The sequence below is a fragment of the Muscardinus avellanarius genome (genome assembly GCF_963383645.1).
Source record: "Muscardinus avellanarius genome assembly, chromosome: 6".
Lineage (NCBI taxonomy): Eukaryota > Metazoa > Chordata > Mammalia > Rodentia > Gliridae > Muscardinus > Muscardinus avellanarius.
The window spans coordinates 128,035,333-128,048,313 of NC_137791.1; the positions used below are offsets into that span (position 1 = coordinate 128,035,333).

A 12,981-nucleotide genomic window follows, 5' to 3' on the forward strand; every position below is an offset into this window, starting at 1 on the left:
TTGTAATCCCAGCATTTGGGAGGCTGAGACAGGAGGATCTGGGATTGCGGACAGCCTCAGCTACTTAGTGAGGCCCTCTGCAACTCAGTGAGACTCTGTTTCAAAATAAAGAATAAAAAATAGGGCTGAGGGTGTAGCTCGGAGGTAGAATGTCCCTGGATTTCATCCCCAGTACAGGAAAAAAAAAAATGTTGTTTAAATTAAAAACAATAACAAAAAAAAAAATAAATAAACACCTGAATCCTTCCTCCGTTCCCTGCAGGCTTATACTGACTACAGCGACTCGGTAGCGCGGAGGATGGGCTTTATTCCTCTCCCACTGGCTGTTTTAGTAAGTTCATATTGTCATACTGTTCTGCTTTTCTTTTAAGTAAGATATCCATCTATTCATAATTATAGAACATTAATAAATAGATTATCAATAATTTGTTTCAAAAGGACTTGTAAAAATTAAAAGTAAATAACTTTGAAGAAAAGTTTTTTAATTATAGCATTATCATTTGGATTTTGAGCTATCCAATAAATAAGTGATATAAAGGAACCCTTTATGTAAATGGCTTTCCTAACTATGAGAACACTCTCTTGCTCACTCACTTGGCAACGATGAGTTTTAGTGGGCGTGAGCATTGAAGTATAAATTGACACACTTCTAGGGAACAGTTTGATAGGATTGTACTTTGATGTTGTTATTCTGATTCGTGGAATTTATTCTACCTAAGGAAATAGTTATGAAGACATGATTGATGGGCAAGGCATTGCAATGGCATTTACATAGAGAAAATTTTGAAACAAATTAAATAAACTACGTACTTAAGTAAACTATAATCTGCCCAAATGAAGACATGCTTGATATCTGTTGTTATTACCACTTTTAATGCTTTTTTCAGGTTTTTTAAATTGAAAATTCCTCCTGTTATGTTTAGGAAATGTCATATAGTTTCTAAAAATGAAAATAGTCCTCTAAGTTTAAATCAGTCTAAAAAAGCCAGGCGTGGTGGCGCACGCTTGTAATCCCCGCGCTTGGGAGGCAGAGACAGGAGGATCGCGCAGGTTCGAAGCTAGCTGCGCGCGCTGGTTTAGGAGACCCTGTTTCCAAATAAAAAAAATGTAAAAATAGGTCTGGGAGTGTAGCCCGGAGATAGAAGGGCTTCCAGGAACCCCAGTACCACCAAATAAATAAATAAATAAATAAATAAATAAATAATAAATCAGTCTAAAAAAGTTATCAGCCTTGCATATTTTAATGAATTACTCAGAATAGGCTTGCAAATAGTTGCTAAGCACATAAGGCTATTGTATTAAAGATGTGATAATTGTACCTGTATTTGATTATGTTCCTTCTTGACTGCCCACTTGTATCAGAATAAATGCAGCAAATGTCTTTTTGCCAGAGGACATCCAGAGTTCTCCAGTAGTAACCAGCAAGTGTGTCCCGGTTTGTAGGTCACTGAATGTATTCTAGAGCAGCACACCTGCCTTTATTTCAGATGGTGGGTGATTATTAGGCTTAATATTACTTAAATGTCAGTCTAACTCCAGATAACCAATTCGAAATATTTTTAATTATGTTAATAGTTTATCATTCGATAACAATTCAAGTTTTCTTTGCTAGGAAAAAGAAACTCCTAGAATTTTGGGTAAAGGGAGGTTTTAAATAGTAAAATTACTTGATAAAGACTTAAGACATTGATAAAATATTAAATGCTTCTATATTTGATTCTTGCAGTCATGAGGCCAAACCTAGGTTGCCTGGATAAAGGGATTAGTTGAGCTGGGGGTGTGGGGTAGTGGTAAAGTGTGTACCTAGCATGTTTGAGTCTTTGGGTTTGCTCCCCGGCACTGGGAGAAAAACAAAAACAAGTGTTGGTTAAATGACAACAGACATTTCCCTGTGAGAAGCAGTGACCCAGGTAAGGGTTTCCATTCCATTGTCAGTGTTTTCCTAGAGAGACTCCTGAACATAGAACAGTCCATCCCCAACCCCATCCCATTAAGATACATAAAAAGACACCCTGACAGACTCTTCCATTTGATTACTTGATTTTACCAAGTAAGCCCTATCCTGCTCCCTGATTTTATTTACTTATTGCTATCCCATTGATCCTAACATATGGGCAAAGTTGCACCTATAATGTGTAAACATTTTCCTTTAACCAGTTCCACCAGATTTATTCAGCAGACTACCAAGGATAATACTGTGTTATTCAGCCAGGTGTGGTGGTGCACACCTGTAATCCTAGTACGTGGGAGGCTGAGACAGGAGGATTGCAGGTTCATAGCCAGCCTCATTGATTTAGTGAGTCTCTTAGCAACCTAACAAGACCCTGTTTTAAAGCAAAAATTAAGAGCTGGGGATATAGCTTGGAGGCAGAATACTTCTGGTTTCAGTCCCCAGTACCACCACCAAAATTTTTAAAAAGTTATTTCTGTATGTCCATGACATAAGTAAGAAAACAGATGATTGGTCATACTCATCCAAAAGAGAGAAGGACCTTTAAGTCATCAATTTTTAGTAGTGTTTGTTTGTTTTTTTTCATGCAGGATAGACTTTCTAAGGTTCCCTTTTCTTTGGCTTTCTGCAAGTTATTAGTAGTTCTTAAAGAAGCAAGGAACAATGGAGACAAAAACAAGAATAAGGGAATTTCCTGTCAAGAAGATTTAGTTCAGCCGGGAGAGGTGACTCACGCTTATAATCCCAGCATTTGGGAGGCTGAGACAGGAGGATTGCAGTTTGCAGACAGCCTCAGCTACTTAGTGAGACCCTTTGCAACTCAGTGAGACCGTTTCACAATAAAGAATAAAAATTAGGGCTGAGGGTGTAGCTTGGAGGTAGAATGCCACTGGGTTCTGTCCACAGTACCCCCACCCCCAAAAATCTAGTTCTAGTTTTAGTAGGGACACATGTAACAAGAAAAATCCATTTGTGCTTTCCAGAATAAGTTGAAATCTCTGTTAGGGACGCAGAGGTATCCATTGTGAGCTAGGTAAGGTCCCTGGCAGCAGCTGAACCACTTGCTGGATTTGCCTGGACAGTACACAGCAGCGAGATTTTCATATGAATAGGCAAATCTAGCACTTTCCTCCTGCATTTAGACAAGGGCTGCAGGTATATGCCTAAAGTGTTGAAATCAGCATGGGCAACCTTTCATCTAACCACTCCCTGATACTGTGGTGTGTTCTTGTTTTGCTTTGTTTCTTGCCAGCTGACCAGAGTTGTAACAAGCTCAATCAAAGTGCAAGGAATCCTGTCTTATGCCTGTGTCATACTCTTCTATTTGGGGTAAGATTGACTATTCTTGAATATATTTTTGACTTTACAGTAAAGTGTAAATGTGAGATATAAGTTAATCCACCAAATCATACTTCTACTTGAGGTACTTTAGATTTTATTTTAATCTTTAGTGAAATCATTTATTTTAAGCCTTCTGTGCTTTAAGATTATGTTTCCCCATGTTTTCTTTTATGGGAAAAAAAAATTGTCATTGCAGTCAAACATTTTCCAGTGTTTAAAAACATCTTTGACCTCCTGATATGTTTGCCGCATTTAACTACTTAGCACACTGTAGGCCCAAGTCATTTCACCTGGAAAGCGATGCCGAAATGCAGCTTCTCTGCCTGTGGCTGTGTGAACTTTACCTGCTGGTCTCGAATAGCTGGCATTCTGCGTAGGGGCGCCGACGAGTAAACAAGCAACCAAAGCAATTTAAGTTATAAGTGGTAAGAAGAAAATAACAGTATAGAATGGCAGTTTTGCCACTGTTAGTTTTCCTGCGAAGTGTGCTGAGGATACAAGCCTAGCTTCACATATCTTACTGAAAAAAGAAAAGAGGCCTGTCCCCACTGGCACAGGCAGGCACGTAAGAGCTGGGGATATTGGTCTGTGAGGGCTCGTGTCCAGAGAAGAGGGGACGCAAATAAGCAGAGGAGGAATCCTTTCAGCCGTGACTCCCTAAGTCTCGCCCTGGGCGAGAGAGCTGGTTCCAGTCTCCTGCCCGTGTTGCCTCTGCCTGATCCCTGCACACGCTGGCACATGGCAGATGCTCAGCAAGCTTGTGTGGAAGCACCCAGAGTGGCCATTTCTCCTGCACTTGCCAATCCTCCCGGGATCCCAGCACCTGCGGCGTCCCTCGGGCCCGCACCCTGCAGATCTGTGTCCGGGCACGTTGGCTGGTTGCCGGGTGATACTGCAAGGTGGGATTCTAGGCAGGATGAAGGCCATGTCCTGTCTTCCACTTGAATGAACACATAAAAGCTTTATTTACATCTCAGGCTATTGTCTCTTGCTGATAACACAGCATCACAAACTGGGCAAATTGTAAAGAAAAGAGGTTTGTGTTATATTAATTATTTTATAGTTACGTGGGAAGACAGCAGGCTCTGTGAGGGGACCCGGCCACAGGTCTGCTGGTGGGGACCGCTGCCACAGGTGGCCCTGGGGTGCATGGGAGGGGAGGCCCCAGGCCAGGGATGGCAGGACCCAGCGAAGAGAAGAGGAGACAAGGTCCAGCGGGCATGTAGCGAGGGCACTTGGGCTGCCATATGGAGAAGGGGCCGCAGCAAGGTGAGGGGACCGTGATCACTGGCCTGGGAAAGGCGACCATGGTTGGAATGGAAGTGGTAGTGGTGGCGGGGCAAGAGCTGGTTGCCCTGCTTGGGTTGTGAGGGAACCAGACTCATCAAGTACAAGGCAGTTAGGGGAATGGAGTCACCACTCACCTGCGAAGGGGAAGCCTGTGAGAAAAATAGGCCTTTGAGGGTGGAGGAGTATGGGCTTTGGGAGCGCAGAGAGGGTTGGGATCTGAAACTGTGATCTGGGCTTGGTAAGTTCAGAATGGCTCTTAGGCATCCTCTAGGCCGAGTAGGGGAACTGTAGGGGTGACGGAAGAGTTTAGGGGAAGAGTTGGAGCTGGGGATCAATCAATCCATCCGCAGCCACCAGATGTGGGGTATTGAAGGCTTGCATCCTCAGCTCCCGGGAGGAGGGACTGAGGACCCAGCGGGAGACCTGCTTCTGCTTTGAGCTTTGCCAGCTGCCAGGCCCCTCCACAGACCTGTCCCTACTGTCGTGTGGTGTGTGTGTGTGTGTGTGTGTGTGTGTGTGTGTGTGTGTGTTCGTGTTCACTGGGGATTGAACATTATTCTTTATTTGGAAGTAGGCTCTCACTAAGTTGATTGATGAGACCCTCACTAAATTGCTAAAGCTATCCTGGAACCTTCAATCTCCTAGGCTCAGCCTCCCAAGTACTAAGATTACAGACATGTGTCACTACGCCTGCCACTGCCTATTAATCCTAGGCTTTCAACTCAAGCATAAACAAGCTGGCTACTTCCTGACTCACATTAAAACTTATGTTGAGTGTTGAGTTCCTTGGTTCTGTCAATTAAAGTCTACTCTATGTAACAAGACACTAATGTGATATTTCTTTCTCCAGAATTATATCAAATACCCTCCAATATTAGGCATCTTTTAACCCAAAGATTCTTCTGTAATTATAGGTGCCAAGAAATTTATTTTAAGGGAATATAGGTTTAACATAAGTTTTTTTAATCAAAAGTTTTAATAGACCCTTTTTCAAAATAAAGAATAAAAACTAGGGTTGGAAGTATAGCTTAGGTAGAAGGCCCCCTGGATTCAATCCTCAGTACTGCAAAAAGAAAAAAAGAACAATTTTAATAGAGGTCAAATAGTAGAAATAATCTACTCAGACTCTGTTTAGGGCTTTGTTAAGTGATAGCCCATACAGTGAGATGTTCTTAAGACCATTTACATTGTCATTGAAGAATATTAATTGGCATGGGAAAATATTCGTGATGTATTGCTATATAATTGACAACGGTAATAAAGTAACAAACTTGGCTGGTTCCGGGGCAGCACTGGGCTCTGCCACCTGACTCTGGCTCCCATTAGGGGACGCTTCATTCCCTACTGAGTTGTGAAGAGACCCCACTTCTGACCAAGGAGAAAGTATAAGTGGATATGTACTCTGAGCCAGCCACTGAAAAATAGTACACCCGTGCCCTAGTGATTATCAGTGGAGCATGGGCTCCTGCGCTGTTTTTCACTTTCTTCTTTGTTCATTTGTGTTATACCACATGTATTTGTTTTGTAATAAGAGAACCAGTTTAAATTACTTAGTCCCAGAGAGAAACCTGGTATGATTTCATGGGCACACCAGGGAGTTTATCAAGTTTCCCCTCATGATGCCACGGCCTCGGGAAACTCAGGCTTTGTGTAAGCATCCTGGCCCCCCAGCCCTGGTCCTCAGGCTTTCCCCTTCTCACCAGGCACGCCTTCTTATTAGCAAGGGCGGGAGGTGGTCGGTACTGTGATTTAGACTCTTTCCAGCAGCAGTGGTTTGTTTTGGTTCTGATTTTAGGTTGATAACCCTGAAAATACTTAATAGCATCGTGTTGTTGGGGAAATCATGCCAATATGTGAAGGAAGCCAAAATGGAAGAAAAACTGTTCAACCCTCCCCCCACCAGCACTCCCGGCAAGCCGTCCAGCAAGTCTCACAACAAGAGCAAGTCCTCGCAAGGTAAGCGGCCTCTCACCCTCTTGCCCATCCTAACCTCCCAGAGGTCACTGTCTAGCCTGCACCTCACCTCGTCACTGTATGGTGGATCTCCCCACGGGGACTCGTGGTACAGTGCTCTGGTTGCTGCATTTGCCCTTTCCATGTTGATTAGGTGTTTGCCGAGCCTGACACACGCAGGCTCCAGGGGACACAGCAGAGAGGAGTGAGCGCTAGAGCTGGGGAGGGAAGAGCCACGGGGAACTGGCACCTGCCTCCCAGTGCCACGGCCAGGAGGCAGGTCTGGCAGGAGCTGGGCAGAGGGCCACGGAGAGCGCCAGTTTCCCCAGGTTCTGCAGGCTCTGACTGGTGTGGGAAGCCTTGCCAGGGCTCTGAGCAAGAGCAGCGCGATGCAACTGGCGTGCTCACAGGGTCTCCGCTGCTGGGAAGTGGGCTCAGGGACCCAGAGGCGAGGCAGACAGGAGACTGCCTGCCTCGGCAGGGCCCGTGCCTGAGCAGGGAGACCTGCCAGGTTCCCGCAGATCTGGAAGGCTCATGGAAGGACTTGCTGATGAACAGCCTTTCCAGAGTCAAGGTTTCTACTTGGAAAATTTGGAGGAAGAGAGGGCACACGGCCTTTTATCATTGGGTGGCTGTGCCCTGTGAACATGGTCTAGACGGTCTGTTATTAGATGCGTTCACACCTGCCTGCCAGGCAACATAAAAGGTGCTGTGTGCCAGGTAATATAAATGGTGCCCTTCAGAACCTTCATTCTGCCCAGGGAAACAACATAGGGGGGAACCCAGGTGAGCTGGGACTGGAGAGGCAGGTGTCCTTCCTGGAGGTGACCAGGCCTCAGTTACTTCCTGAAGGATGAGAAGAAATAGGCAAGATGAAGAGGGTGGGAAGGACACCTCAGGAGAAGGGTGTGTGCCTGCAGCTGCCATGGCCTGAGGCAGCACCAGAGAGCAGCAGGTGCAGCTGGAACCAGGAGCTAAAAGAAATTGAAACAAACAGTTACGAAGTTTTTTTTATTATAAAGTCTCCATAAGTACTGTTAGTGATATGAAATTGCATGTGTTTCAACTAACTAGATCTTAGTGGGTCTGTGCGTGTGTGCATGTGCGTGTGTGTGCATGCATGTGTGTCCGTGTGTATGTGCATGTTCTGTTATGTGTATTGAGAAGTTGAGGTGTCAGTTTTGCTTTCAAGAAGTCCCAGTCTGGTAGGGAATGAAATCTTGAAGCACGTGGGCAACATGAAGCCATGAACCAAGGGTCATGTAATAGGAAGACATTTTTCTGGGAAGAATGTCCTGGAGTTCAGGAGACTGCAGGCCCTGGGGGTAGGGGAGCGGCAGAGCCCCAGACACATCAGTTTCCTCGCGTTCTAAGAAAGACAGGAGGCATGAGGGTGAGGCAGGCACAGGTGTCCGCCACCTCTGTGGTGGCAGTAGTTTCAGCAGGTGCATACACATGGCAAAACTCAGGTTATATATTTCAAATAGATGCCATTTGTCTACAGTTCATTTTTGGCTCAAAGAAGCCATTCTTAAAAGGATTGAGTGTACAGGGTGTGTGTCCAGGCCCGGCTGAGCTGTTCCCAGGACCAGGCTCCAGGACTTTTGTGGCCTGAAATGAGCACTGGTGGCTTGCTGGAGTGGTTGGTGTTTCCTCTGATTTGGACTCCTGGAGGTGAGGATACTAAACCAAGTCAGGCCCAGGGGACCACAGAGAAAAGGTGGTGTCTGCTTAGCACCCCTGAAGTCCAGGGCTGAAGAGCCAATGCTAACTTTTCAGGTCTGGCAATAGTTACATTAGGATGTGGTTACATAGGAGGGAACTGTAATGGAGGAGTTATGATCTTTCCAGAATTGGGAGGGTGGTATTAATTGTATGACATGTTCAACATAATACACCTTTCTGTAAATTTTGAGCAAACAGAGTTGGTGTAGCCCTTAAGTTTATCTTAAAACCCAGCATATACTGTGTGCTGGATTTGGTTTTTTTTGTTTTTTTGTTTTTTTGTTTGTTTTTTTTTTTTTTTTTTTGCGGTACTGAGGATGGAACCAGGGGCATTCTACCTCTTAGCTATACCCCAGCCCTATTTTTTATTCTTTATTTTGAAACAGGGTCTCACTGAGTTGCAAAGGGCCTCACTAAGTAGCTGAGGCTGTCGGAGAACCATGATCCTCCTGCCTTAACCCTCTCGAATGCTAGGATTACAAGCATGCGCCACCACGCCCAGCTCGGTGTGCTGTGTGATTTACATTTATTTCATTGAAGAGGGAGGATTACAGATACTTTTTTCAGTACTACTGAAAATACAAGTATTGATGAGTTTATATTTATTCTAAATTGAGGGGAAATTGTCTTCTAATTCAGTGGACCTTCGTTTTCACAGGCCTTTCCACAGAAGAAAGCCTGTCTGCCTCCGTCACCAGCCAGCCTGCGCATCAGAAGGAAAATGTCATACCACTACTCGTGACCAGCAATTCAGATCAATTCCTGACAACTCCAGATGGTGATGAGAAGGACATAACGCAGGAAAATTCAGAATTAAAACACAGATCTGCAAAGAAAGATTTGCTAGAGATAGACAGGTTCACAATTTGTGGAAACCGAATTGACTGAGTTCATGGGCATGTGCTAAAGATGCCGAGCCGTGGGGCAGCAGAGGCTGCACCGCCAGGACAGACAGATGCTGAAAGTGTCACTTAAATATTTATTTAAAAACTTAAATTATTAATGGCAAGCAAATCTTAATATCTTTCTTCCAGTAATGTGGTCTGGCTGAAGGTCAGATCACAGAATAGCCGCGACCTCCGGCCTTGGCTCTGGGAAACTTGACGGGCGACGAGCACTTCCTCCGCTGGCGCGAGGCGTCAACAACTCCCCTGCTGCCGGCCTGGGCTTCCAGAACGTCGGTGTCGCCCCGAGGCCTCTTCAGTATAAGGATATACCTGGGAAACTGTGAAGCTTTTACCATGAATGACCTTTCCAGTCTCATTCTATTTTCATAAACAGTCTTCAGACTTTACTTCATCTGCCAAAGCATTAAAGAATTACTAAATATAAGTCAAGATAAATGTTCTTACCACCAGAATAATCCTTGGAGATGCATCTGAATTAACCAGAATAAAAGGTTACCTTAAATAAGACATGATGAATAGTAGCGTTTTATAGAAAACAAAAAACATGCCCTAAGCCAGTTCATCTATTTTAAAGAAATTAAGAAAGGTTATGCATCACTGAGAAAGTGTTTCATAATTTTTCAGTTTAAATTTCAGCAAAAATGTGAGCTGTCATTTAATCACAGTGGACAAAATAGAAATTTTCTTATACAAAAAGGCACTTTTTTACTGAAAAAGCAGAGCAGTGTTAACTTTGAGGTGTAGTTAACCGGTTTCGCTTTAAAAACTGATCGCATCATCAGTCGTTGCAGGTAAAAGGAATAGGTGTTGAAAAGGCTGAAAAGTTGAAAATTATCAGTGTGCAAATTCAAAACTGTCAACTTTAACTGTATTATTTTCAGTAACAGTTGAAAATAAATATTCCAAGTGGAGTAGGCAACATCCTCTTGCTTGGGCTTATCAAATGCGGTGCTCCTTCTGCACGGACCTGGGTGGGTGTGCAGTGCCCGCATGGGCCTGGACTGTGTGGGAGGGGCCTCCTGTGAAAGCAGGTGGGGTGTTAGGGCACAGGGATGCCTGTCCGTCTGGACATGTGGAGACATTTGAATGTGGATGTTGGAAACGGCAGCCAAAAGGGTTTTTTTGGTTTTGTCTGAGTTTTAGGATTCTGTTTCTGCTCTTCAATAGTTCATGGCCTGCATCATAGGACAAGTTACTTGCACCCATTTTTCTTGAGAGTCTTACCACTTCTGGTTTCATAGCTGTCCAGAAAGTGGTACTATTAACTTTATTTCCTTTGATGTTTTGTTTTTGAAACTCAGTTTTTATGCAAATGTTTCAGGCATATTTTTGCAGAAGGCAATTTTTAAGTGATTCTTCTATTTCCTGGGTAATATATAAAGCAAGCTTTAATGCTTTGGTTTTCCATTGGAGACACAAAAGTGAATTTTAATGTTTTGCACTAAGGAAATCTGAAGGTTGATGTTGAAGAGATTGTACAGACATGCCTTGTGAAACCAAGATGTATTTTTAAGTTAAAGATGAGCATTTTAATTGCTTTGTATATGTTTCAGTGTAGCCCCACTATGAAACTATCCTTTTTTTTTCTTTTCTTTTCTTTTTCTTTGTCTCCTTTTTACCAGCAAAAGGAATGATGTTTGTGGTGAATAGGAGTACTTGGGAGAAAGTTTTTACCCAGCACAGCCCTTATCAGAGCAAGAACGTGGTCTGGGTCTGTCTTTCAGTTCACTTGAATTACTCTGTTACTGTGCTCTCATTTTCAGAATATTTTTATTTCCTTGCAGATGCTGTTGGGAGTGTGGGATGATACTCATTTCTTCTGTCATAATGGCATTCAGTACTAATTTTATAAGTGCATCTTGTGTGAAACTCAATAAATTCAATTTTGTAATCTTTTTTAAAACAGTCACTGAATTTATTTTAGTAACATTTACTGTTGAATTTGTAGAGTGGATTTCCCACTCCAATGAGAGTTTATTTCTAATTAACAAATGATAGAATGATATTCATTTGAATTATTCTATTCTAAATAGTGAGAAAATGTTAAATTTTGTCTTTCAAAGATTAGTTCTGGGCCTCAATCATAGACTGTTTAATGCCTCTGAATACATGAAGGTCTTTGTTTTTTGCAGGTGCTTTGACTGTTACACAGTATGTTTTTCATATCTGGGAGACAAGTTCAAGACAGTTCTTTGGTTTAAAACATCTGATTAAGGCACAACATAAGTTAGACCCTTATTAACTTTTCCTTTGGAATGAAAGTAAAAATACCAAATGTCATTCAGGAATTTGTCTACATCCCATGTGGGCTTTGGCCAGCATTTAGATTTTACATTTATTATACATATGCATGAAAGAAACTGGATTTTAGCTCCTCTGAATTTATTCTTCCAGCTGTGTTAACTCAGCAGAGGAGGAGGTAAGTTCACATGGCAATTTTAAATCACTATGTCTTGATATGTTTCAATTTTCCTCAAAAATGTGTTAATCACCTCTTTTATATCAGAAAGTCTTCTGAATAGGGGTCAGCTATGAGCAAGCTCCCGCCTTCCAGAAAAACGTTCAGCAACAGATCGTAGAAGTACATCTGCCCGTCACATGTTGACCTGTGACCAGGTGGCCTCTCCAGCTTATTTCAGCCTTAAAATAATTGCAGTTCTTTAATATTTGTATGTAAACTTTTTATAAAAGTTGATTCCTCCCCCCCCCTTTATTTTTTCTTGCAGTACTGGGTATTGAACCCAGGGGCATTCTATCTACAAGCTACACCCCCAGCCCTATTTTTTATTCTTTATTTTGAAACAAGGTCTCACTGAGTTGTAAAGGGCCTCACTAAGTAGCTGAAGCTGCCCGTGAACCTGTGATCCCACTGTCCCGGCCTCCCAAGTGCTGGGATTGCAAGCATGTGCCACACCTGGCTCCCCCCACCCCTTATATTTGCTTTAGGTAGCATATGGCTAGGTTACTGATTCTTACCTAGGGGTTATCCATTATCAGATGGTGGGTCCCTTTCACTTTTTCTATCCCCTCTGGCCATCTGGATCCTGGCAAAGATGGTGACCTCACTCCAACCACACAGATAAATGCACAGAACCTTTGGGTGGCAGAGCCATATCAGAGAAGGAGTCTGGGTCCCTGAATGTCTATAAAGAGCCCTAGGAAACTGCTTAGACTTTATCTGAGAGGGAAGGAAACTTAGGAAAGGCCTTTGGTTCTAAGCCACTGAGTCTGGGTGATTGGTGTTAGTTCAGGTAAGCCCACGCTAGTACACCTGGAATCTGGAAGAGTATTTCGAGATCTTTATGTAAAACAATTTAACTAAAACACCTGCTTCTGAAAATACTCCCTTTGATGTTCTCCATTCTTTTTTTTTTTTTTTTTTTTGGTGGTACTAGGGTTCCTGGAAGCCCTTGTACCTCCGGGCTATACTCCCAGACCTATTTTTACATTTTTATTTGGAAACAGGGTCTCCTAAGCCAGCGCACGTGGCTGGCTTCGAACCTGTGCAATCCTCCTGTCTCTGCCTCCCAAGCGCGGGGATTACAAGCGTGCACCACCACACCCGGCTTGATGTTCTCCATTCTTGTTTGTAGGGAAAAGATAACAGCTCATTCTGCCCCATTTTTTTCAGAGATCAGACTCCCACTCCCTCGAACTGAACATTAAACTCATAAGTGGCAAGTCTACACTTTTATATATTCTTACCAAACAAAAACTTCTTGCCCCTATCTTGGGAAAGCGTGAATAGCAAGAAGAGTAAATTAGAAGTACAGTGTAAAAGCAAGGAGAAATGGAAATAAGGGAGTTAACAGA

General features: G+C 43.2%; 1 protein-coding gene across 1 annotated transcript in view; it reads left to right on the forward strand.

The window, feature by feature from the left end:
- Window positions 1–9,148, forward strand: part of TAPT1 (transmembrane anterior posterior transformation 1) — a gene marked incomplete at both ends in the record, with an annotated part of 57,991 nt that extends 48,843 nt beyond the window's left edge. The window contains 4 exons of the mRNA XM_080697666.1: window positions 263–331; window positions 3,204–3,280; window positions 6,378–6,538; window positions 8,919–9,148. Coding sequence (XP_080553792.1) covers window positions 263–331; window positions 3,204–3,280; window positions 6,378–6,538; window positions 8,919–9,148 — 537 coding nt within the window. The remainder of the gene's footprint in view (window positions 1–262; window positions 332–3,203; window positions 3,281–6,377; window positions 6,539–8,918) is intronic.
- Between the last annotated feature and the right edge of the window lie 3,833 nt (window positions 9,149–12,981).